General features: G+C 43.7%; 2 protein-coding genes across 4 annotated transcripts in view; one reads left to right on the top strand and one right to left on the bottom strand.

The window, feature by feature from the left end:
* Positions 1-24,865, bottom strand: part of LOC112571774 (stabilin-2-like) — a 53,311-nt gene that overhangs the window by 14,981 nt on the left and 13,465 nt on the right. For both annotated transcript variants that reach the window (XM_025251053.1, XM_025251054.1), the window contains 5 exons: positions 4,845-5,031; positions 3,252-3,345; positions 2,985-3,137; positions 2,500-2,595; positions 1,775-1,918 (listed from right to left, as the gene is read on the bottom strand). In XM_025251053.1, the coding sequence (XP_025106838.1) occupies positions 1,775-1,918; positions 2,500-2,595; positions 2,985-3,137; positions 3,252-3,345; positions 4,845-5,031 (674 nt within the window). The remainder of the gene's footprint in view (positions 1-1,774; positions 1,919-2,499; positions 2,596-2,984; positions 3,138-3,251; positions 3,346-4,844; positions 5,032-24,865) is intronic.
* Positions 10,126-24,832, top strand: LOC112571776 (sex peptide receptor-like). 2 transcript variants are annotated; one of them, XM_025251056.1, is made up of 6 exons: positions 10,126-10,810; positions 18,321-18,499; positions 19,636-19,869; positions 21,045-21,370; positions 21,598-21,775; positions 22,694-24,832. In XM_025251056.1, the coding sequence occupies exons 3-6, from the start codon at positions 19,825-19,827 to the stop codon at positions 22,913-22,915; spliced, it is 771 nt and encodes a 256-aa protein (XP_025106841.1). In that variant the 5' UTR covers positions 10,126-10,810; positions 18,321-18,499; positions 19,636-19,824; the 3' UTR covers positions 22,916-24,832. The 2 variants fall into 2 exon arrangements, with proteins under 2 accessions (XP_025106841.1, XP_025106842.1); XM_025251057.1 differs by lacking the exon at positions 10,126-10,810 and adding an exon at positions 16,513-17,518.

Here is a 24,865-nt window from a genome sequence, read left to right as displayed (position 1 = left end):
GGTCAAATCATCGCTATCAAGTTTTTTTTTCTTTACAAATCATTCGAAGATCTCATCCTACTGCACGGGTGTGAAACCTGGGGTCTGTTTGCGATACAGCGAGGATTCATTCATGTCCCTTGACTAATACCGGTCGCTGGGGAAGCAGGTACACGTGGCAACCAGCAAGACCTGTATTGGACGATGGTGAGCAGGTCCTGCACGTTACAACTCTTTCAGTCAGCGCCTTTCATGTTCGTAAGCTAGTTCTTATTCTGGCCAAGATATCTTGAATGACAAAGGTTAAGGTTGACAAAGGAGGACTCTGCTTTTAAAAGTGATATAGATATTGTATATTTTTTTATTCCATTTATTTGTATCTGTATTTATGTGTAATAAAATATGTTCTAAATACCCCCCTGAGGCTTCAGAATAAACGTTTTTCTATCTTTGGTCCAGATAATTTTTTTTATCGAAATTTGTTAGAATCCGGTAGACAGACAGGCAAACACGGGAAGCGTCGTCTTTAGTAAGCAAAAGGTTTGGCCAGAAAATGTCGGATCAACCGACGACGATGATGAACTTCCGGAAGCAATCAAGGACGTGACAGCAGGACGTGCCGTGACATTTGCCCATGACGTCACTGGAGTTTCCAGACTGCAGGCGGCCATGTTTGTCCTGGCACAAATTCAAGAAACTCGAAATCAGAAACTAGAGAGGCCGGCGTCGCCTGCCCCGTCAGTGAAGACAGGTCGTTTCTCAGGTACCCTGCATTTACTCAGCACCCAGCCCAAGAACTCAGCTCCTGAATTAGTGAATGATGAATGAGGAGCAACGTAGATGTTGTTGCCCCGCTAGCCAGTGCAGAGGGAGCCATCTTTATTATGCATACAAAGTTCGTCTCACTTTTCATGCCCCTCACATTGACCGTACTTTACATGGGCACTTCGTTTATGTCACGCCTTGGAAAGAAATAAGCCAGTGAAAATACTCACTCAAAATTCTGTGCTGATGCTATATTCGATTTTCCTGGTTAAAGAAGGGCCTTAATTAAAGCTCCAGCGCCGGTTGTCTCCCCCAGCCCTTCGTTAGAGTTTAGAAATAAACTACTTTGTTAGATGTTATAGGATTGTGTAACTTCTCTGGACGGGACGATTGTCATCGAGGAAACTTAGACCTCATCCAGCAAAAATAAACATCATGTCGTCTTTGGTGATGAGTTCGGCGATTTTATTTCTCCAAGCTGGCATCAAAGAAAAAATTTTAGAGACAAGAGGTAACTATCATGGGACTGTCCTCTACTACCCACAGCAGACAGGAGTTATCGAGATGGTTCCACTCTAGGATACGATTAAACCATTTTCGCATTAGCTATCCCACTTGCTGCCTCAGTCCAGCCTGACTTGCGCGGCAGACTTGACGAGATTGTTATTTTGATGTACCACGTGACCTAATCCTGACAGCTTCCTTCTTGACTAAGGTGAAGAGTGACCCCTGGAGACCAGCCAAAGGGCATCTAGTCTAGACGCAGACCCAAAGTTTAGTCTTGAAATCAGTTCACGAAACATCCATGAATTTCCGGACACACCTCATCTCGAAGATCTCAATCAGCGGTCTTTGTATTTTAAGTACCAGACTTTTTAATCACTTTTATTTTGGCAAACAAAACTTCGCCCTGATCATGGTAGCAATTTCGGCAACTGAATGGTGTCGACAATTTCTCCTACTATTGAATATTGTTGCTAGGAGACGCGTAAACAATATCGCCCAGGTGAACCTGTCAGCCACTACTCACCTTTATGAGGGTGGCCAGGAGGGTCAGGTTTTCGTGGGACAGAACATGGCCAGCTATGGTCGTAAAGCACCTGGCTCCATCGCCCACGTAGAACTCTGGGCAGCTGCAGTTCACTGTGCCAGGACCTGTGGGCCTACATCTGGCCTGCAAGAAATCCATAAATAAGCCAAAAAAATAATAGCTTTATTTTAAGAAAGTCGTATACTTCACGGTCCACGATCGAACCATCTTTATGAAATTCCAGGGTTCTGAAATTGCGGATGTGGGTAAATGGTAGGAAAATCATCTCTTCTGTCTGTCCCTGGGTGGCTTAGTCATAAGTCATTGCCTGCGTCTAGGGCTCGTTACTATATGATTTTTTTCTGCCTCTTTTGACATTCTTTTTTGGCATGATCATCTCTCTCTCCCTTTTCTAACTCACAGAGGAGAAAGAGACAGAGAAGATCATTAGAGATGAAAAGACAGATTAAGGCAGGGAGGAAGATACAAAAATAGAACAATGAGGAATCTTTGTGAGCTATTCGCCGCAAGTCATCAGATATGGAAGTAAAATGTGTGTCAAAGCGATCGTAAAAAAAAATGTGCAGAATACAGACAGATGAATGGCCATCGACGGACAGAGAAATACGCCAAATTGCTAGGAAGGTCGAACACCCAGAGTAGCATCATCCCCCACCTCACACCCACCCTCGAATCACAACGGACGCGGTGCAAACCTTGCTTACCCTGGGATCACAGCCTCCGTTATTCGCCAGGCAACCGTTGATCTCTGTGCAGTGGGTCCCGTTGCCGTCGTAACCCTTGTCGCACACACATGTGAACTGAAACAAATGAAGGGAGGGCGTGCGCATCTGACCTCATCGATACCTCTTGTGTCTAGGTTTATGGGACAGACGACACATCACATTTGTTACAGTCCTGTTTAGGATACGCCGAGCCAGCAACTAAGACTATATCACGGCCTGGCAGCCAGTCCTGTAAACAGATGCCACATGGAGAGAAAGAACAGCGTGCCCGAGACGAGAGCTGAACCCAGGACACCCAAACCTCACTGTATTGGTGACGAGCGCTAACCGTTGCGCCACCGGACCACCCAGGGGATTTTTGTGAAGTAGTTTTTTTTCCCTTCACACACTGACAAACACACAGATATAAAAGCTTTAAAAAAAAATCTTCGGAGTTTCTTAACTGAGATCTCCTGGGTACTTACTCTTCCGGGCTCCAAATTTCGACATGTAGCGTTGTCGTGGCAGTCGGCGCTGGCTTTGCAGGGTGTCTCCGGTTGACAGGTAAAGCCGTCACCAAACCACCCGTAGTCGCACTGACATTGATGAGCACCCGGGCCCACCTTGCTGCACACCGCCTGTCACCAGAAAACCCTCCGTAACATGCCATAGAGAGAAAGTGCGCTATGAATGAATAGAAATAGGCCAGACGACGACGATGACGATAACGATGACGATGAAGTATTTCTTACCTGTGGGTGGCATCCACCTCTGTCCGGTCTCTGGCACGGGTCTATTTCCAAGCAGATTTGTCCGTCGCCTTGGTAACCCCTCCGACACTCGCACCTGTAACATCAAGACAAAGCAAGAAAGACTAATGGCGATGCACAAGCTCATGATCAGCTTCAGAAACCTTATCTTTCCACTTCTACTATCAGCCTTTGCACTTGTTAGAAATTTTTTTTTTTTAAACCGATGGAAAATATGATGGACACGGCAAACCTTGGTGTCTGCTGAAGCCGGCAAAAAAAAAAACCCAAAAAAATAACCAAACAAACAAAAACCCGAGGAGACGGTTTTGACCGTGCTACATCTAGCTCCTAGACGCAGCAGCAGGAGCCCCAAAGTCAAACTGGCAAACTCAGGTCTTTCATCAAGTATGTCGGTCGTCAGCTTGAGATAGGAAGAAGTGCAGACGACAAAGTTGGAGAAAGAAAAGATAAAAAAATAAATCTGCCACAAACTGTAGCCAACTCTAAGCCTCCGCTTAACCCAGAGGCGTAAAGCATGTCTCTGATAGGAAGATGGGGATGTGGAGTATAAAAAGAGACACAGGTATCGTCACCCTACTTTTCTCTCTCTCACACACATGTGGAGACATACGTATGCACACACACATATACACACGCGCACACACACAAGCATTCACTCTCTTTCCCCATTTAGCCTAGTGAGCTTGTCCCCGGGAACTTTGTCAGGCGATTGCTCATTAATTTTTTTTTTTTCACGGTTTTATCAGCCATTCATGAGCCTGCATTATCTTTGCCATCCGCGTTCTCTACCACTTGACTCTCCGTCGCATCTCAGAGTTGGGAAAAACAAAACAAAAAAAAAAAAAACAACTCACAGACGATACCCGATCGCCGTCGCCTTCAATCAAAGCCCACGCGTCATGACACTCGATATTGCCGCCTGACCCCTGGACCTGCATGCTCCGTCATGAACAGCCTTATCACACTGCCGCTGCACCTAGCCAGCATCCTCCTCCCACCCGCCTCACCAGCTGACCTTCATCCCTCCCCACTCCAGAACCCCCGAGGCTCCATTGGTGAAGAGAGGACTCTTGAAGTCGACTTTAATCTTAGGTGCTCCTTATAGGTCACTAATAGCTGTCTCTTAATTATCTTCTTTCTTTCCTTCCTTTTTTTCTTTATTTTTTGTCAACGGAAAAGTGTTGGAGAAAAATCGGGTTGGGGATGATTCGACCGATGACAAGGTTGATTCCGTTTGATGTGGCTATCGAGTGAGGAGTCATTCAAGTCTGATAGAGTTATGGTGGGGAAGAGAGGAAGTGAACTTCGACCTGCACGTAGACGCTTTGGGAGGAAGACCATTGCGGCCTTTTCAACAAACATTAGACTCATCACAGTCCCAAAGGGCTTCGGAGAACATCAAACTGTCATCATTAGCCTGAAGCATCACATGGTCATCGCAAACCTGAAGACTTCCACGAGAAAACAAACACAGAAACGCAGAAGCTGCGATGAAGCTGTCATCGAAAACAAAAGGCTGTTATTAATATCAAACTTGTCATCTACCATTAACATCAAGTTGTCGTCACAAACCTGAAGGTTCCAGGTGACTCCTCGATGCACTCCGCATGCGCGTGACACATGAGGACTCGGTTTCCGCTGCAGCGTTTTCGACTGAGATCGCAGTTGTCGCCTCTGAACCCTGGCAGGCATGTCCCAGGCTTGCAGAACCCAGTCCCTTCAGGTCCGCCATCACAATCGCCTTTCATGCACGTGCAGGCTGCGAGTGGAGAAAAAAGATTTCATCAAAACATCCGTCATATGGCATTCTTTGTAGAAGCAGATTCGCTGATTATATGGTAATGCGACAAAGGAAATGTAATCTCAACACCAGCTGTCTTCGTCATGTCCTCAAAACAACCCAAGAAAACAATCCCAAAAATAGTTTGTTGTTTATTGTGAAGATCTGCGTCATGCTTGGACTGGTCACACTGGACAAGAACCTATTTATTATCGAACTCATGAAATGATAAGGTAGATTATTATATATTATCTACAGAGTCTGTGGACCAAGATTATGGGGGTTAAGGGAAGACATGGGACAGCTGACACGTTAGTATGCTCTGTACAAATACAGAAAAAGTGAGTTGCTGAGAAAATAATAATTTCCGGACCTGGAAAAGAATGCGCATGCACGAAGTGGTGTATAAATTTAGTCCTTGTATTGAGGTTAGCCTGGTTTGTTTTTCTTCTCAAATGCCCTATCGAACCTGGATGTGACTCAGAAACTGTTCTCTGTTTTATAGAGTACACACTGTAAGTCTGAACTCTTGAACTGTGAAAAATGTACTGAATGAACAACTCTGGCAATTCAATGTCCTTTCATTTCACTGGACGATCATATTCTGATTGTTCAATCGTATATCTTAGTGTTCGAATCTTTAAATAAACCTCATTGAATCCGCTGTCAAGCGAGGAAACGTGTTGTATTCGCCATTTAATTTATTTTAATACTTACATAAACTACAACATAAATGCATGACATTAATGATAATGATACCTGAAAAGTACAAGTCTAAGGAGTGTGGTTTGAACATAAAAGTCTCAATCAAAAGAAGTAGTTGTCTGGTCATGAGGTTTCAGCAACAGCTGTAGTGATTGTCTAGTCCTTAGACAAGGTTGCCAACAGCAACGAGCGATTGTCCAGTTCCGAGATCCCACAGGAGGTGTCACATCTAATGGTTGTCCGGTACTGAGATCTCAGATGAGGTCTCACAACAAGTGATTGTCCTGTCCTGAAGATGGCCCGCGAGAGACGAGAAATTCGCAAAGCCAGATGGCGCTGACTGATTCAAGTAGAGGCGAGGACATTTCACCCAGAGGGTTCTCATGGTGGTCCTGATATCTTCTGCATACTTCGAAACAAGTCCAGATGATCTCTCTTTTCTTTCTTTCTCTCTTTTTCTCCGCTTCTCTACTCTCTTCTCACAGCTCTTTTCTCTCTACTTGTTCCCTACTTTCTCAATTCTTCTCTCTCTCTCTCTCTCAATTCTATATTCTTTTCTGTTCTCTTCTTTAAAATCTATCTTTTCTTCTTTTCCATCCCTTTTTTTATCTCTTCTTTCTTCCCACCATCTTCTGTTCGAAACAGACCAGTCAGATCCATTTATGGAAGCATTCGTCTGCACGCGCAGCACACACAGATAAAGAGAAAGGGCAACACGACCCGACCTTGACCGCGCGAAGTCAGGATCAGTTGAGCTTTTCTTGGAGTAAAAATCCACGGTAATTACTGTTGGATTGACATGCCTTTGTTCTGAGCTAGTGTTCAAAAGGTCAAAAGGTTTCGTTGTCTAATGGTCGTGAAGGCAGTTAACTCTCAGATTTCACCAAAAATAGGCTACAGCAATTGGAATCCAACCTCTAGTTTCACCGACGCAGCTTCCCTCATAAATCAGGTGTCCCTTTGCTTGGTGGACAGTAGGAGGGAGAAGGGAAAGGTGTCTAAGGCTATATATCCCGACCAAGCAGCCATTCCTATAAACAGGTGCCACTGGCAGAAAAAAAAAACAGTCTGGCCGAGACGAGATTTGAACCCAGGACATCAGAGCATTACTATATTGGTGACAAGCGCCATGAAGAGGTGTGAAGTGGACAAAGCAGTTTTCTGAGTCACCGGTGACCTTTCTGCTCTGAAGTCGAGTGCTTATTAAACATCAAACATCAAGTGAAGTTCCGTCTCTCAATATTTTGATAACGAAGGTCAGGGAAAATAAGTTACCTCTTTACATTTCTCTCAACGCGCAGAGCGGAAAAACTACATGCAAACTTCAAATAAACCAAAAACTTGAGCCGTTAATGAGTCAGGCGTCAGACGAAGCGATCTCCATTTCAAGATTTCTCATTATGTGTATGAGTCAAGCATCTCTACATCGTAAGGAACACCTGTGTGATATTCCGTGGCGCTTGATGGTGCGTGCTGTTTCCACAGTCAGCATGTCTCTTTTTTAAATTAACTCTCCACACTTGAAGTTATCTCTTATAACAAAGTTCCTTTACTGGAGATGATATGGAGGTGATTCAAGTTGCTGAATTCCTTTTATCACCCTCACAAGTGTTTTTTTTATCTGCCAAATCCTCGTTAAATGATGGATTTAGGTAAATGCGAAATAGTTCTGTTTGGTGCAATTTTTTTACACCCAAAAATACCAAAGGGAAACTTGTGAGGTGATGCTACCACCACATCTGGTCCGTTTCCCACAAACAGCCCTCATAACCATCTCAAACTTTTAACATTGTTGATATCGTCTATCTGACGACCTTGCTTTGGATCACATGGTGTCAGGGTTAACAATGTCTGAAACACAATTTCTTCCTCCTGACAGGTCTGCTGGATGCTGTCCACCTTTCCACTATTTTTTTCTTTTGTCATATTAAAAAAATTCGATGTAATGCATTGTCCTGCTCGGATTACTATTGTGGTCTGAGACTTGCACCTGGGTCCACTCAGCATGACCTCACCACCTGACACAGGGTCTGCGCGTGCTGTGCAAACAAAGAAATCGTTTGTTTGTTTCCACTCTCGTCCTTGGATTTTCCATGCAAAGCCCCCTGGCGGTCGCATCGTGTAACCGAAACTGTGCAGTCTGGAGCAGGAGGAGAGGCTGCGGGGAAGGATGATGAGGAGCGAAAATATTATGTAGTCACAGCAGGAGTTTTCTTTTTGCCATGTTGATAATAACAGCAGTGGTAATGATGGTGACGATCAGTGGTGAAGGTGGTGATTGTTCCAGTGATGATGATGGTGATGATAGCAGTGACAATGATGGGGATTGCTACACTGTGGATGATGGTGGTGATAGCAAGTAATGGTGATTGCTCCAAGAGATAGTGATAATGATTGGGTACCAGTGGTAATGACAGTGATTGTAACAATCATGATGGGACTGATAGTGATCGTAGCAATGGTAATGATGATGATTGCCCCAGTGGTAGTGATGATGATCGTACCAGTGGTAATGGTAGCGATTTACCAGTGGCGGTGATGGTGATTGTTGTAGTGCTTGTCCAATTGTGTCCCACTCTAAAAAAAACGATAATGGCAATCCTCACTATCCGAGAGGGAGGTGCACCTATACCTCTATTTCTGCCTTTTACAATTGTATGCGGTGTCATGTTCCTGGGAGGAGGAAGGCAAGAATGGTAGGCGAGTAACGTACTCTGCGGAATATCGAACCGGCCAGTGGTCATACTTTCGCGAACTCGATACCATTGCTTTTAACCCTGAGATTATCCCTCACAACAATTTCCTTTCTGTCTCCCCCATATTTTAGTTTACACTCCTCTGTCAGATATCGACAATTTCGTTAGCATCTCTGACGAAGGGAGTTTGAGTGCCATGTCTGTCTTTACAGGGAAGAGTGGGATTGCAACATTCACTCAACAAGCATGATGCAATAGTTACAGAGATGAAAATAATCGTCTGCAAGTCATTTAGAGTTGGGCAAGCGCAACTGTCATCATCGTGATCACGTGCTGTCGGGTCATCAGACATATTGGAAAAAAATACTTCCGGTTGATACTATCCTCTTACACCAGAAGGACTGCAAGAACGACGAAATTGGACAAGACAGGCAGAAAACGGAAGAAAATAAGCCTCCGCCACAATAATTGACTGAAGGACGGGCGGACGAACAGACTGACCAAACCTATCAAACCTCTTCTGCAGAATTTGCGTGCCAGCTTTGGTTATCAAGCCAAACATCTACAGTCATACCGCTGCGCACTTTACTGATCACTATCCAAAAAGAAATTACCGCAGAAATGAGGTATAATTTCATAACTTATAATTTCATTTACACTTCTATCGAATTGTCAACGCGTTTGCAAGAATAGCAAGAGATTTGCATGGTAAATAAAAAAACAAACAAACAGGGAATCTACCAAAATCACATCGCATTGTAATTGCAGAGTTCTAGCGAGTTTTAACAATTTATCAGGTGAATAAAACCTAACTACAGTTAAATCCCTTCCTGATGAGCTGACAAACATTCTTAATGTAAAATGGATCTTGTCTATTTTTTGTTTACTTTTCTTTTTTTCTTCTTCTTTTTTTTTTTTTTTTTTTTTTTTGTCCAGCTTGATGAACACACCGACGGATGTCCGCCATCTTGAGCGATCACGCTGCGTCTCCTTTAACATGACCGATCGCCGACTGCGGTTGTGGTTCACCGTACCAAACGCCCCCCAAAACGGCCGCTAGGTGGCGTCCTGTGACTTATCAGTTTGATCGTCGCGCTCAAGCGATGGACATCTGTACACCGGACTACCTTTGCGCACTGAATGTTCCCGAAGTGCGAGAAGCAGTTTTGTATTTTGTCAAATGTTTTCGCCAATTTACTGCAGGCAGCCAATCAAACACGTCAGCAAAATTAGGTTTACGGCAATTTTGCTGCAAGCAGCCAATCAAAAACCTTGTATCAAAATTAGATTTAGTAAGTGTCAGTGTAAAGAAGTACAGTGCACAACCCGAAAAACAACCGTAAAGAGAGAAAGAATAAAGGAAGAAGAACGAACGAAGGAAAATGAAGAAGAAAGAAGTGATAGGAAAAATGTAAAAGGAAGAAATAATGACAAAACAATCAATGAATGAGATATGGAAAAGTATATAATTGAAGGAACAGAGCTGGCCTTGATTTATTTTTTTTTTTTTTTTTTTTGTGACAACAAACTATACACCGAAACAGGGATATTCAAGGATGGATAGCTGTTTACCACAATCTCCTCATTCTTTGATAAGCCTTGTTTATATGTGTCGATTATTTCAAGTGTTTGCAGTGTCAGTTTGTGTACAGGGAATCCGACACGTATATGTCGTTTTGAAGATACGTTTGTTTTTTTTTTTTTAACAGAAATATACACAAAAAAATGCTGAAAGAACAGGTGTGCATCCTAGAATTCAATCAGTGACGGAGGCAAGATCAGCCACCGCACATGCGCGAGTGAAACTACGCACCGTTTGGTGTCCTGCGCCACCTGCTGGGAGTGGCTGGCTGGCCACGTGACCGGAGTCAGCGGTCCCTGAGAGCTCCACGACCGTGGACTGGGAAGCGCGTGCTTGGCGTGTACACGCACGAATAGGCAGGCGGGCAAGGCGTGCGCCGGTGACTAGCTGTGAACGTGAACAGCTTGAACCCGGCCCGTCCAGTGACGTAATACCAACGGCCTATGAGCACGCGTAGGCGTCACTCTCTCTCCCTCCCGTTCCTTCTTCTCCCCCTCCCTCACCTACCCCCCTTTCCCACTCTCCATACGTCAGCCGTTGACAAAGAGGGAGACGAGGTTGGGGCGGAGGGCTGCACCGTTACAGTAGCTGTGGACCAGCGGTCAGCGCTGGCAAAGGGGGAAAAAACGTGGACGGGAGGAGGACGGTTTGGTCAGTGGCCGCAGACTGTGCAGGGAGTGGTGCCACGTGAAGCTCAGTTCTCGGACATCCACCCGCTAGGACTACAGCCACAGCTACAACTGTCCTTCGGCCCCCAGCCGACTCTTCATTGCAGGTGAGCACGCATTTCTTCTGAATCGGCGTTTAAACTCTTGTCTGTAATATTCAGGAATCTTTCCAGATCATTCTGGACAAGAAGATGAACTTAGCAATGTCGACAGCATGCTGTTCTTTATACGGGTGGGGATGTTTCACTCAAGAATTCATTGCGAGAAGGATTCTGTTAAAGGTCTTTTATTGTGTCGTGCAATTAAGATTTTATCTGACTCCTTCATCCCACCCATCCACCTTCGCTAATTTAATTTTAAGAGAAGAAATTTAGACTTACTTATGTGCGTGGAAGACGGGATGTGAATGTTTGAAGAAAAGATATATTGCTGAACAGAAGTTTCCATCGAGCGCCGGTTCGTAAAAATCCAATCTTGTCATTGTGAGAACATTTAAAGGTTTCGAGTTCTAGTGGGGTGCAATTTCTTGTTTATAATGACTGGAAATGCAGAATTTCGTTTATTCCTTGTTACTCCTCAAGGAGCATAGGGTTGAGGTTTTTGTAACAGCTTTTTTTTTAACATGAGTGGGTTGTAAGCCCAAATCAAAACCCCCAACCTGGAGGGCCAGGGTGCAGAAGTGGGTGTTCACCCAGATTTTGGGGAAATAGTATCTTGCACTGCTTGTGCTCCACCCAGTGTGGACGCAAAAAATTGTGTACAGTACGCATTAAAAGCTCGGAGGACCCTTCAAAATGGGATCCCATTGAAATTTGGGCGTAGAAAGGGACCCCTTAAAAACTAGACCTTTAGCAAGTCCTGCCTGACTATGGATGAAATTCCAGAAATGAAATGTGCTCAGAGGCCAAAGAGGGGAGGACTTCAGAAAACTCTTTTCCCAACAGAAATATACCGGGCCAAACCTCCAGACAAGACGACAGACAATATTTTCCCCAATATAACCGACGGTCGGATATGAAAACACTCCTCTTAAGATTGCAGTTCCATTTCAGTTATGTTTAAATGAGGTATCAGACAGTTTCAATTCCAGACTTCTCTTCAAAGCAAATCAAAACGGAAAATAAAGTATTTATTTGCTTGCTCTAGGACCACGAGTACAAAGGTTGTTGTGGAGCTGCAGAAACAGAATTGCGACACAGTGGAGCGAGTGCTGTACATACATACAACCTGTATGGAGTTGTACTTATTAAGTGAGGCCAACCAAGGCAGATAATGTTTGCCAACATTGTGATTTAAACTGTACTGCACTCGACAACAGACAAGTAATGCGTCTGCATCCACCCACAAGACCAGACACGAGGCTTTTGCAACCGTCAAGCGAATCCTTTCTCGTGCCAGGCGGGGTGCGAAGGGCAGAAATATATGGAAGCTTTTCCCACTGCACTGTCATCAGAGCTTGCTGAATTAATCTTATTGTGATGCGATGCCAAGTGTGAAGGAGATTTTATGCATCTGTCTGTGTGTGTGTGTGGGTGTGAGTGTGCGAGCAAACATACAAGTGCGTCTCTTATCGTGTCAGACGAAGTGCGAACGAAAACAAATTATGGAAGCTTTTTCCACTGCATCGTCATCTCACCTCACATTGGGATGCTATTCTCTGAGGGAAGGGAATTTTACACAAAAGTTGTGTGCGTGCCTGTGTGTACGTGTGTGCATGCTCTTACAGCTGTCTTATAATGTTAAAAAAAAGTTCTGACTTGTTTTCAATACTTGGTCTCAAAATAGCAAAAACTTCTCGTCTTTCATGTACGGTAATAGGCATCCAAACACCCACTGCAGGACATTGAATGAAAACATATTCACGTGAAAGTGTCAAACTGTTCAGATTATTTATAAACCCACTGGGATGTAGATGCTTTTAATGACTGGGTTCAGTTCATTCAAAGACATTGATTCCTCCATTTTGAGCGAATAGGCCCATGGAAGTTAGGAGCATTAGTAACTTGTAATAAATTCATTTGGGGAAAAATGTTCTTCGTTGAGTTTAAGGATCTGAAAGAAATTATTTATAAAATTAAAAACAACCTCGCCTACGCAGATATTTAGAATTGAAGGAGCAAAGACCGGCTAACAATCAAATAAAAATGAAGATATTTGATGAACTAACTTGTTCAATATTTTTTTCCTTTTAATATTCATAGTTTTGCACCCTTTTGACATTAAAGTGCAAGGCTCAAGACAGAAATAAAACCGATCTCATATTTGCTTTTTTCCACCAAATCCCAGATGCATGCAATGTCGTAATGTCTTCTCTCTCTTTACAACAGAAGTAATTATGTCCATTTTTTCCTGTATCTAGGAGAAAAAATAGAATGGATGAGTTTATTTTAACTACGGACAAGGATCTGGCTTGTATGTGGGCAAATATTTTTTCAGCTGACATGAGAATAAAATAGTCGAAGGAATACCAGCATCGGTGGATCTCTCAGCATCTCACATCGCAATATTTTAATTTTGCGATCATTTGTGATCAGAACCTGCTTCAAAAGGATCAGCCACCAAAATCGATTCTTGTTATCATTCGCATCTTGAGGAAAAAAAGATTTGATCATGACGAGAGCTGGGTTAAGGATGGAAAAGGATCCGCCTGCGTGCTGTGGGAGCCTATCGTTTATCACCTCGTCAATTCTTGCAGTTAATTGGCTGAGCTCCCATGTCAAAGATACAAGGTTTTAAAAAAATTCTTTAAATTGTCGTGTTGAAATATTCAAGCTGACATGTCGTTCGAGACAGCAAGGACAAGATGGCGTCCTTGAGTAATCTGAGTGCCTTGCATCGATGTGTTAAGGAGCCCCAAAGCATATTGGCTACAATTGTAGAATTGCTCGGCCAAACGTCCTACTGGAGCATCCATGCGTTAGCAATAGGTTTGGGCAATTTTCAGACCGGAAACCTTATATCTCCGATGAACACCAGGTCCATACCTTGAGAAAACCCTCGCTGACCGAGCGTAGACACTTAATATCTGCCACTTCAAGCTAACAATCAAGACCAGTAGGAACAGGGGCTGGATGCACAGCCGCTTGCTGGAAGCTAACTGCTAATATTTTAGCTGACTGCTAGGCATCCACAGCCAGGAGACAAAACGCGATTTGCACACGGCCCTTCGACGCCTCTGTAGGAGATCGAGCTCTCAACATGGCGTCCACTGCTCCCACTGCATTCAATGTATACCGATAAGCCGGGATTCAGTCTGTAATTCAGGAAGCTACAAGACACAACCTAAAGGCCTACAACATATCACTCGAAGGATAATTTTAAGTCTTCAGGGTCGAGTCCTGCCTGGTGCTCAAAGCTTTGAGCGACGACGGGCAATGCGGGGCAGAAGGGATGTAAGGATTTTCCTAGAGGCTCGAGGTCTGGCGCTTCTCGTGTTCTCGTGGTGTCGGGGAGGTATGCAAAGCGGCCGAGACAGGCGAAAGATGGGTGGATAAGCAACTGATGTCTTATCTGTCGAAAAGAGACCAGGCCACAGTGTCGCCAACGATGGGAAGAAATTATAACTCAGGTTACGATTGACGAGTTCAGGCTGCCAGATGGTAGGATAATTTTCGTAAAATGGTGGGAGCGCGCGCGCACACACACAGACAGATTGTAAAACGAAACATTTCCACTTATGCATATCATGTGACAGTAACTGGACTGACCTTTGTCTTTGTTTGCTGTTTCCATAAGCCAGCTCTTGATCTGCGGTTACTGAACTCAACCTTATTAAGTTTAATCAACATTTTTCACTTCAAATCAGTGCAAATGAAAGCATACAGTCAAGTTCTGCTTATTGTCTAACTGCTTGAAATATTCCTTAATTAGCTGCTCTGGAAAAGAATGAAAGCCAGAAAGACAAAGGTAAAGCAGTCACGTGACGGGGACCAGTTCCTATTGGAGTGATGTCGTCAGAGAAGACTTCTCTCTCATGGGTCTCTATGGAGACGGCATTGACAAGCATCTAGGGACAAAAAGGTTGATGAAAGAATCGTCAGTCGCAGAACACTCCTGGTGCTGCTGACCGGATATCAGCTAATAACTGCTGTCAGGGTGGATGGGTGGGGAAAGGGGTGGATTGTCGGTCCTGCTCTTACAAAAAAAAAAAAAGGCGCCTTTACCATTAGCATCTTCTGTTATCGCGCAACATCTGTCTCGCCTTCGTGTGCCCCGTTAGAGCGCATGCGTGAATGAGAACGAGGTTAGAGACGCGTCTGTACACGTGACTAGTGTAGATCGTCTGCTCTTGAGCCCCACCACCCCACCCGTCTTCCGCCCCCACCCCAACCTTTTTCCGATTTCCTTTTCTCTCTCAGCTGATCGAGATACGTCGCACACAGAACACAACTTTTATAATCATATCATCGATTTTTTTTCTAGGAAGGAAAAATCCATTTTCCTTCAAACTTCACTTGTAAGTCTGTATGCACGTGTTCGTTATGAGATGCGCGAAAGACATGCGCAAAGGCTTGTGTGATTTCTGTTGAATACTTCCCTTACTGTCGGTCTGGTTGAAGAACAAACAGCGCACAACTCCTCGGCAGATTGATGAAGTGTGCTGTCTGTCCTGAATATTTTGCTCAGAAAAGAGGAGCAATCTGTGGTCCCAAATGTGCCTGAATTTAGTCTCTTGAACCTTGAAATTTAAGTTTATTGGCTTTCAAATTGTTCAAGTAGTTAGAATATGTATGTTGTTCAGAAGAGGGTAACTTGCTTGAGAGTAATATTTGAAATGTTTGGTAACAGTATTTCAAAGTAATTTATTCTACACAAAGGCACGGGTCTTGCTCTATTCATCCTCATCAAGAATTTGAAGGTTCCTCACGCGCTGACCTTTACAAATGCAAACTGAGCTAATTATCTTTTGAAAATCAAAAGAACAATCAAATATCTGCACGCTGACATTTTCTAAAATAAAGATGTTTGATAGTGAAAGACGATGTGGATGCAGAGGAAGCATTACGCTTCACTACGCCCATTGTCGTCAGTCACATCGTTTACGTTTGCTCTAAGTAGAAGATTCGCGAGAAATAAGTTTGGGCATTTGAAACTAACTTAGGTTTAATGTAGTTTGGTAACAATGTTTCGAAGACTATTTGTTTTCGTAGTAGGCACATAACGATTTAGCAGACTTCAAAATCGAAAGAGGTCAAACCCTCAGTTTGGGGGGAGGTCACCTGCGTGCATCATTTTACGAAAAAGTGGATATTTCAAATATCAGCTCATAAATATTTTCTTCAAATCGCAAATAAATTATAGGGATTAATTATCTATAGTCATAAGCTAGTTCTGTCTTTTAATTTCTAGAGGGGTCTACTTCTCTCTCTTGACACTGTGCAGAGTTGCAATGGAAATGCCGTGCCTAAGCTTGTAAATAATTTCTTTTTCGAACACCAACAATGCGAAAAATAAAGTTAATGTTTGAGGAGGATTTTAAGGAAAAATGTTGAGAATCACCCAAAACTTGTCACACGTTAACAAGGTTACCACCTTTTGCACCATCACAGCCACTGAAGTAAAGAATCAGCCTGGAGTCGAAAAGGCGGCCATAATGTTGACCTTAATGTCCTTACAAAGCACGAAGCCACCCAAACATCCACAGGCTAGACATTGTGGTACTTCATTTTTCTTCCAGTCGTCCTGCAGAGTAACAGTCTTAACTGTATCTTTATGACTTCCAAAAAGAACCAGCCGCAATTTCTTACCAGTTCGGCTTCTCTCCAAGTCCCAGACCTTTTTGAGATTCTTTATAATTGGTGGCTTGGTTTCATTTTTTGACACAAGATCCTCTTATGTGAAAGTAAGACATGAAAAAATAATTAAAAGTTGTCTCAAAAGGTCACATCGGCATTTGCGCTCCACAGACAGTAAGACAGTTTCCAGACATTGATCGAGTCTCAAACGGGTTGTGCTTCCGTCGGCTCATTTCCAGAAAGGTTATTAAGTCAAAGTAAACTTTCAACCCAAACTGTCACACCACCTACCCCTGAGCCCCAGATTAGGAGTGAGCGAGCAAGATTCGAATGCAGTTCGACAGAATCCGAAAAGGTCAACCCTGGGGTAAGTGAAGAAATATGGAGCCTGGCTCAGTCAAAGGTCTCATTAGAAAATATTCTATCACATCTCAGTTCCAGTTGACCTTCGACCTTTTGTCTCCGACATGTAACGAGAAATAATGTTGTTGCGGGAAAGTTGCGAGAAAGTTGAGAGAAAGTTGCGAGATTATACTTGTAAAAGTTGTTGTAGTTATTAGATATAATGCACTGTAAATAATTTTATGTTGCTCTACTTTTGTGGTTAGATTGAGTGATGTGCAGCGCTCCACCTCGCGACAGCTATGACGTCACTAGGAGACATGAGCCGTTGGGCTCCTCTATATGTCATAATCATACAGCAGCAGCTGTCGTATACGCGGTCCGTACGACCATCCGTCGTGATGTCGCACAGAATTGTACAGTTAGTCCCCAACCCAGGGGTCACCCTCCATGACGTGCAAATCGCCAAACGCGGCGCCGCTTTTCAGGCATCACGCGCGAGAGGTGATGCACGTGCCGGCGGGAGGTTGTGAAGGGCTGGCAAAGGTAGCGGAGGAACAACATCGCGCGCCTGACGAACTCGAGCAGACTGCTCCATTAGCTTTTCTTCATCGGCTAGACGAAACACAAACACAAGCTCTCGCCATCTCAGCCTTAGCGCCGTGAATATTTCAGGGAAGAAGCAGAAAGAAATTGGATTCCCACCTCAAGGTGCGCGGTTCGTGCTAAAGATTAAAGGTAGGGAAACCTGCTGGACCGAGAAAAGGAAGAGTTGCTAGTCCCGCTGCTGCGGGAGTTGCATACAGTCGTTATTGTTATTGTTATTATTATTGATATAGACACCCCGAGGGTTCGTCTCTCACGTTCATTGTTTCTTGTGGGTGCCCAGGCATCGATTCCCGAGCCGAAGTAGCAGACGGATAATGACACACTTGTCGGGTTCGATTCCATGTCCAGCGGGAGACAGTGGCCTTCAATGGGCGAGGATCTCGTTCAATGCGAGAGTCTCGTGCTACGCGAGAGTTGTTCAGTGAGACTCTCGTTCCGTTGCGATATTCTTGTTCAGCAACTGATGTGAAATTGAGGCAGTGTGCCTTTGGTCCGATGATTAAGCACTGGTCTTGCTAAGAGTAGTAAAACCCTGTGAAGAGATAGGGACAGTGGGATGATAAGGGCACTGATGTTCTAGGCCTCTTCTGATGGCAGGATTACATCCCTTGAGGACTTCATGGTTGTTCGATTTGGGGAAAGTTTTTTTTTTCCAAAGAAGGGTTACTTGGTCAATTTCTTCTTGTTGTTATTATTGCTGGCTGTGGGTTTGTTATTTAGGTTTTTATGGGGGTGATGTTGGTGGGGATTGTTTGGGGGGTGCCATTTAGTTAAAATTTTCATTTTTTTCTAATGCCATACGCACATGTTTAAGCAGTGTTCTGTTGTTTATCTTGCCTACACAATGATTATCTTTCTTCACCAAGGATTTAATCTCATGGCGTCTCATCGTCTGTCTCTGCGTGGGTGCGTGCGTGTCTGTGTGCAATAGGTCAAGATGAATGGAAGTGCGGACAAGCTGTTGGACCAGGTTCCAGACTACGACTCCGGCACATGCGAGCATGACCAGGGCAGCTGGCTGCACAAGAACATCGAACCCGTCGTTCACTGCAGTGGGATCATGGGTATCATTCTCACGGTCGTCGTCCTCAGCCGGAAAACGATGTGCACGTAAGGGCAATGAACCTTTATTTTGATGCTATCACGAGTTGTCGGAACATTTGGTTCTAAGAGGAAGATAAAAAAAAAAATGACCAACAGACAAGAATAAAGGATGGAATTAAGGACGAAAGACAGGAAAGAAAAGAATAAATGAAAAGGAATAAAGTAGAGAAAAAAGGGAGGAAGAAAAAAAAAGAAAGCAATTAAAGGATAATGAAAGAAACCCGAGACGTAATGTGTCTGCTATTGATTGTCAACCTTCACAAGGGAGACGAACGAGTCACATTCAGAATGACAGCAGGCCCTAACCCACTTCCATGCTCCTCCATCTATCACACCAGCCTGACAGAGTCTCACCGCCTATCGGCCTTTCGGCGACGATGCCCTTGGTGAACATTCATTTTCAGATAAAAAAAAAACATAAACCATTGACCAGTCCTCAAACAATAATGTACAGTCAGATAGTCAAATATAAAGACTTTTCTAGAAAGAAACAAATATTTAGATACGAATGCAGGCGTCTGGCGATTTACGCGTGTTCAGTCTTCGCGAATTTGTTTTTATGGTCGTTAAGAAACAAATGAAATCGGGAAAAGAGAATAATAAAATAAAATTATAAAAATTGTGTGCTTTAATTGACTCCTGCATGTCAGTGCCATCTTGAACTTTGCCTCCAGGTAGTAGAGACCGTTCTGAGTGTCTGTGGTGACCGCAGGCGATTTCTGGTAAAACAGCAGTGATAAGGTCAAACAGACAAGTGAAAAATAGATAAAAAAAAAAGTATGGCTGAGGCTGTAACAGATCGTCTGATTTTTGTGCTCTAATTGACATGTTCCTTTCGGTGGTGAGCTTTTATTGTTCACTTTGCCTGGCGCCTGTGTTCACTGTCAAAATGTCACACGAAGACCATTTTAGTGTTCACTTGTCTGGCGACTGTTCAGTTCGGTTTTTAGCATTTGCTCCTCACATATCACAGTATGTCTGTAATACTTGTTTTCATACTCTGCTCACATATCACAGTCTGTCTGCAATATTTGTTGTCATTGAAATAGCGAAAGATCTCGAGATAGTTAAGTTCCTAGTAATTTGGAATAGCGAGAGATGATGGAGCAGACCTGTATACCTGCTGTCGTGGTTGTGAACAGGTCGACCAACTGCTACCTAACGGCCATGGCAGTGGCTGACCTCGTCATCCTACTGATCCTGACCCTGCATGTCCTCATTGACCAGGTCCCCGACTGCCAGGTCAAGCTGAGGACTTCGTCACCGCCTTCGTCCACGTCACCACCATCTTCGCCCAAATCGCCCTCTTCGCCTCCGTCTGGTTGACGGTCATGCTGGCTGTGGAGAGGTACATCGCCATCTGTCACCCGTTGCAGGTCAGGTCACGCCCTCTGACCTCGGGTTAGGCCTTCTCACAAGATCTTCATTTAAACGCGCACGCTTGTGCATATGTGGAGGGAGGGGTGGGGAGGTATGTGGAGGGAAGGGGTGTGCAGGTGTGGGGGTGGTTTATGGGGAGGTTTGGGGTAGCTGGTGTTGGTGGAGGGGAGGGATAATTCAACCAAACCTTTGTTCACTCATTGTGAAATCAGACTGCAAATATGTAACCTACCCCCTCCCTTTATTCCACACACAACACACGTTAAGCTGAAAGAAAGATCAGATGAGAAGACCTCGAAACCGAGCTCAAGAGACACAATCCTACGGGTAGGTTTTCGTCCTGTGCACCACAAAGCATGTGCCCTCCATCCTTGCATAATATCTTGAATTCCTAAGACCTGCCACGTCCACGACGGTCACATCCTTTGCAGCACACGGTAATGAGGTTTGTTGGGCTGACTGACCCCCAGGTGAACTACAACTGAAATAGTCTGTATAATTGTCTTGTTCCTTCTTGCTAAATCACACCTCCAACATTTGTCCACCTGTTGTTTTCTTTCCCAAGACCTCTCTCCTCCCACACACAGTGGATGCACACCATGTCTCCATTATTTTGCAATCCCGCCTTGTTCCTGTAGAACCAGAGTTTGAAAACTCTGTTCACCATAAAAATAACGGAATCTTCCTTTGCGTGACTTCTAAATCAAGTAGTGTTGCTGTAGTAAGTGTTTCTGATTATCTCCTCTTTTAAACGGTGTAAATGGTAATTACATCCGCCTGACCTGTCTGTGAACTCAGTAACATTAGATTTAAATGTAAAGTTCACCCCTGACTAATAAGGTCATGCAGAAATTATTAGATTAGCACAAGGGTTGAGAGGTCCCCAAAAGGTAATTAGTTGATCTGCACGAATGTCACCGTTCTTTAATTAATGCTTTTTCGATTCCCAGCTCGACGATTGCTTTATATTTTTTTTAACTATATATAATTATTAAGACATTAAGGATGATAGTTGTTATCCTATGTATCATTCATTCACAATCACCGGCCCCAAAACAAACGCAAAAAATAGAAGCGACCCCCATACCTTCCTTTCAAATCCCAGCAACCACGTCACCCGAGCATCTCTCTACTTGGTCTGACTCTTGTTCCTGACCTATGACCTTTTCAGGCCATGACGATCTGCACCACAACGCGGGCGAGGGTCATGATCGTCTCCATCTTTCTGATCGCCTTTGTCGTTCGCCTGCCCAACTTTTGCGACTTCCGGCTCGTGCCCGTCAGTTATAACCCCTCGAACAGCACCTCCAGCAGCGGCGCCTTCAGCAACATCACGGTTGTCAAGACAACCATCGAGTGGCAGCACAACATCTACAACAACGCCGTCTTCTCCTACATCGTGTCGGGCACGTTCGTAGGGCTGCTTCCCTTGCTGTGTCTCCTTGCTCTCAACGTGAGACTGGTGGTTGAGATCAGACGCTCCACGAGGTACATCAGGTACAGAAACTTTTTTTTTTCTTAGAGTCTAAGGTCAGAGTTCACCTTTGCGGTAGCCTGTTTACCTCTTCCTCTCCCAGCCTTTATTATCTAATAACAACCAAATGATTACAGATTAGGCTTGTAAGACTATCCACTACTTCTCCACTTCAGCAGAGTTACCCTGCGACAGGGGCCACAATATTGCCGTTTCAAAGTGATTAGCGAAGTATGTTCTCCTGCAACAGGTATCACTTGGCAGCAGATTCCAGAATCCAGTCCGTAATCTCCCATGAAGAGAAGAAGATAACTCTGATGCTCATCTTTATCATCGTCACCTTCTTCATCTGCCAAAGCCCTTACATTATCTGGATTATCATCACGGCTGTCACCGACTACCACTTTAAAGCTTCTGCTGAATTTGAGGTAAAAATAAGATGTGTGTGGAGAAAGAGAGAGAGAGAGAAGTAAGTAAAAGTGACAAGTTGTTTTAGTAGAAAACTACATTAACATGCCCTTGGAACAGGAGACACTGTATGAAGAATGACGAGTGTCAAATTATAAGTCAAAATATTCCAAGAAAATAAATTTATCTGTTAGAAAGAGACAGGATGCCATGGAGAAAAGATTGCCGAGTAAAACAGCGATATCTGGGATGACAGGAGAAAGGAAAAAAGCACAAAAGCAATAAATATCAAACCGTCGGCGCCCAGAGCGACTGCCTACAGCCTACAAAGACAATTTTTGAGAGGTTTTCTATGGGAGGGCTCCACGGCCCGCTGGGAGCCTCTCTCGAAGTTAATTCAAACAGATTCGCAAAGACAAAACGAGTAGTCAGGCGTAAATAATGACGGTCGTCATATAAAATGTCAAGAGTTAGCTGTAACTCTCGGCAAGATCACCTCCCTTGAGAGTAATTTGTTTCGTATTATATTGTGAAAAAAAAGGTTTATAGATGCATTGTGTCGCCTTGATCGTGTGCGAGTCCAGTTATGACATTATACAATCGTTTCGCTACCCGAAATTGTGCTCGGACATGATTCACAGCGTCTGTATTTATTATTTAAGCCCAATTTAACATTTGACTTGCAGTTCCTTTTAACTCTGCTTACAGTTTTTTTTTGTTGTTGTTTTTTTTTTTCAGAGCTCCTACTTCACTTACAGCAGATATTTCTTTCCCGAAGTAATTCTCGCCATAGTAGAGACAATTCATAATAGTCAGTCATCATCATTGCTATTGTCATCAGTCATCGTCATTATCATCATCGTTATCGACGTCGTCAAGTCTTTGCACACACACCTCCAACGAAATGACCTGACTTTTCTTACACGGAATATTTTCAGTTGTTTCACGACCTGGCCGTGATCCTGCTCGCCATGAAGTCTGCCTGCAACTTCATCCTCTACTGCTGGTTCAGCGAGAAGTTCTGGAACACCTTCAAGCAGGTTTTCTGTCTCCGCTACTGCCTGCCCCAACAGCCACTCAACCGCCACGGCCACGGGTCCCGGGGTCAACAGAACCACCACCGCCCCTCCTGCTTCATCACGCGCGAGACCACATGCTGACGTCGCCATCTTTTCCATCCCTCTCCCTTCCGTGCGCGCGCAGACCACGTGACGCGAGCCGGATGCTGTGCAACGGGGCGCAACTCCTGGCCATCCTGAGCGCCAGCTTGATGAGGATGAACGAGGCTACGAAGAAATTTTACTCTTGTCAGAAGACGATCTGTAGAGGGGCTAGCCGTTGACCCATGCTCCCTGACGTCACATTCAGTGGTCAACTGTCTCAAATCCTGTCATGACTCGGAACGACCTTAAAATATGTCTGCTTTTCTTCTTCTTAAGAGACCAAGAAGTCCCACTTGCTTTTTTTTTTTTTTTTCCTGCTGTCCGCGTTTTGCGAGCTGATGAAGACCTGGAAGTGTGCAGCCAGCAGACATTGTAACAGCTGGTTTGTCTCACTGAGATCGCATTAAAAAGTTTTTTTTTTTGACAGTTAATAACTGGCTTCATGACGTCTGCCTTTAATGGTGACTGAACACGAGCATTTGCGTGGGGCATCTCAAAGACAACTGTGCTCCGAAATAATATGTTCTGCAAGACATGCCAATGAGAGGTCCATTCAGTCCTTATTATCATTAAAAAAAATTATCTAGCGACTGACAGCATCAAAGAACTTTTTTCGAGCAGTCTTCATATGTGATATTTCAGAGCTCTCGAGAAAACGGAAGCGATTAAGCGATTCGCGAGGAAAAGCTAATGATCTTTGTAAGTAGCTGCTAGCTTTCTAAGATTGATTAAAATGAATTAACATGGTGAAATGAAGCTTTAAAAAATTTTAACTGATGTATAGGTGGGTGCTTTTTTTGACCGTTAGATTAGCTCGCAGACTGTTTCTAATCACGTTGACTTTAGTCCTATGTTCTCCGACTATGTGACAAACATATGTCTAGTATATTCTGTTTTATCTTACGCAAGTAAACACAAGAGCTCTGTTATACACTTTCGGCAAAATTTCATTTTAATGTGTTTTGTTCTTACTGAACTAATGCAGAATCACAATCTCCCCAGTGGCTCAAGCGAACAAGTGGATAATGATAAGAGTTGTACTCAGAGTGAAAACTGTCACGTGCTGTAAGCGCGAGCAGGAATACAAACACTGTGCGATGAGTATTTGGATGAAAAGAGTGCAGGACAGTATTACTGCGACAAATTTGTGTTGCTGATTTAAAACGAGAGATCATCCTTTTACTATCATTTGAATGGGGGAAGTTGTGTGTGTGTGTAAGTATGTGCGTGAAGATTGTAGATAAATGAAGAGAGAGAGAGATTGTGTGTACGAGCTATATATATATGAATGTGTGTGTGCATAGAGGTATATATGTTAATGTTTGTGTGTTCATCTGGTCATTTACCCGTGTATCAATGTCATTTTTCATCAATTCCACAAAGCCTATCATTCTCTAATATTTCAACTGACTTCATAACTTTGTTTCCAAAGAGTCACATCGTGTTTTCATAATTTAATCTCAGAAGGCATTGCCCCTGAAGGTGTTACCAAACGATCACATTGAAACAATGCTACAACAATAAAATGCATATAACAATATAACGATTTGGTTGTTTGATGCTTATAATATGTCATTACAATTGTAAATATATATACCACAATATTTACCACTACTTTTGACGTTGAACAAATCTATATTGTTTATTGTCAGTCCATGTTGTAGATATGTCCACCTCTTTTGTGCATGTGGCGTTCATATTTGTCAAAATGCAGTTGATTGCTTGCAATGATCTTAACATGGTGCAGCTGGCTGGATTTATCTGAACGATAGCTCCCTCCTCCCTGTCCTAATGTTCGCCATATTGCGACAGACTTCAGTAACCGTCATCACGCATCTGCGCCCTCAATGTTTAACTTCTCCGCAGAAGGTAGAATGTACTCTAATAACTTTTATTAACCTATTTAGCAATTTACCTTAATAAAGATCATCATACAAAAGCTACTTA

Source organism: Pomacea canaliculata, linkage group LG9, assembly GCF_003073045.1.
Source record: "Pomacea canaliculata isolate SZHN2017 linkage group LG9, ASM307304v1, whole genome shotgun sequence".
In the NCBI taxonomy this organism is placed as follows: Eukaryota; Metazoa; Mollusca; class Gastropoda; order Architaenioglossa; family Ampullariidae; genus Pomacea; species Pomacea canaliculata.
This window is presented reverse-complemented; position numbering and strand designations above follow the sequence as displayed.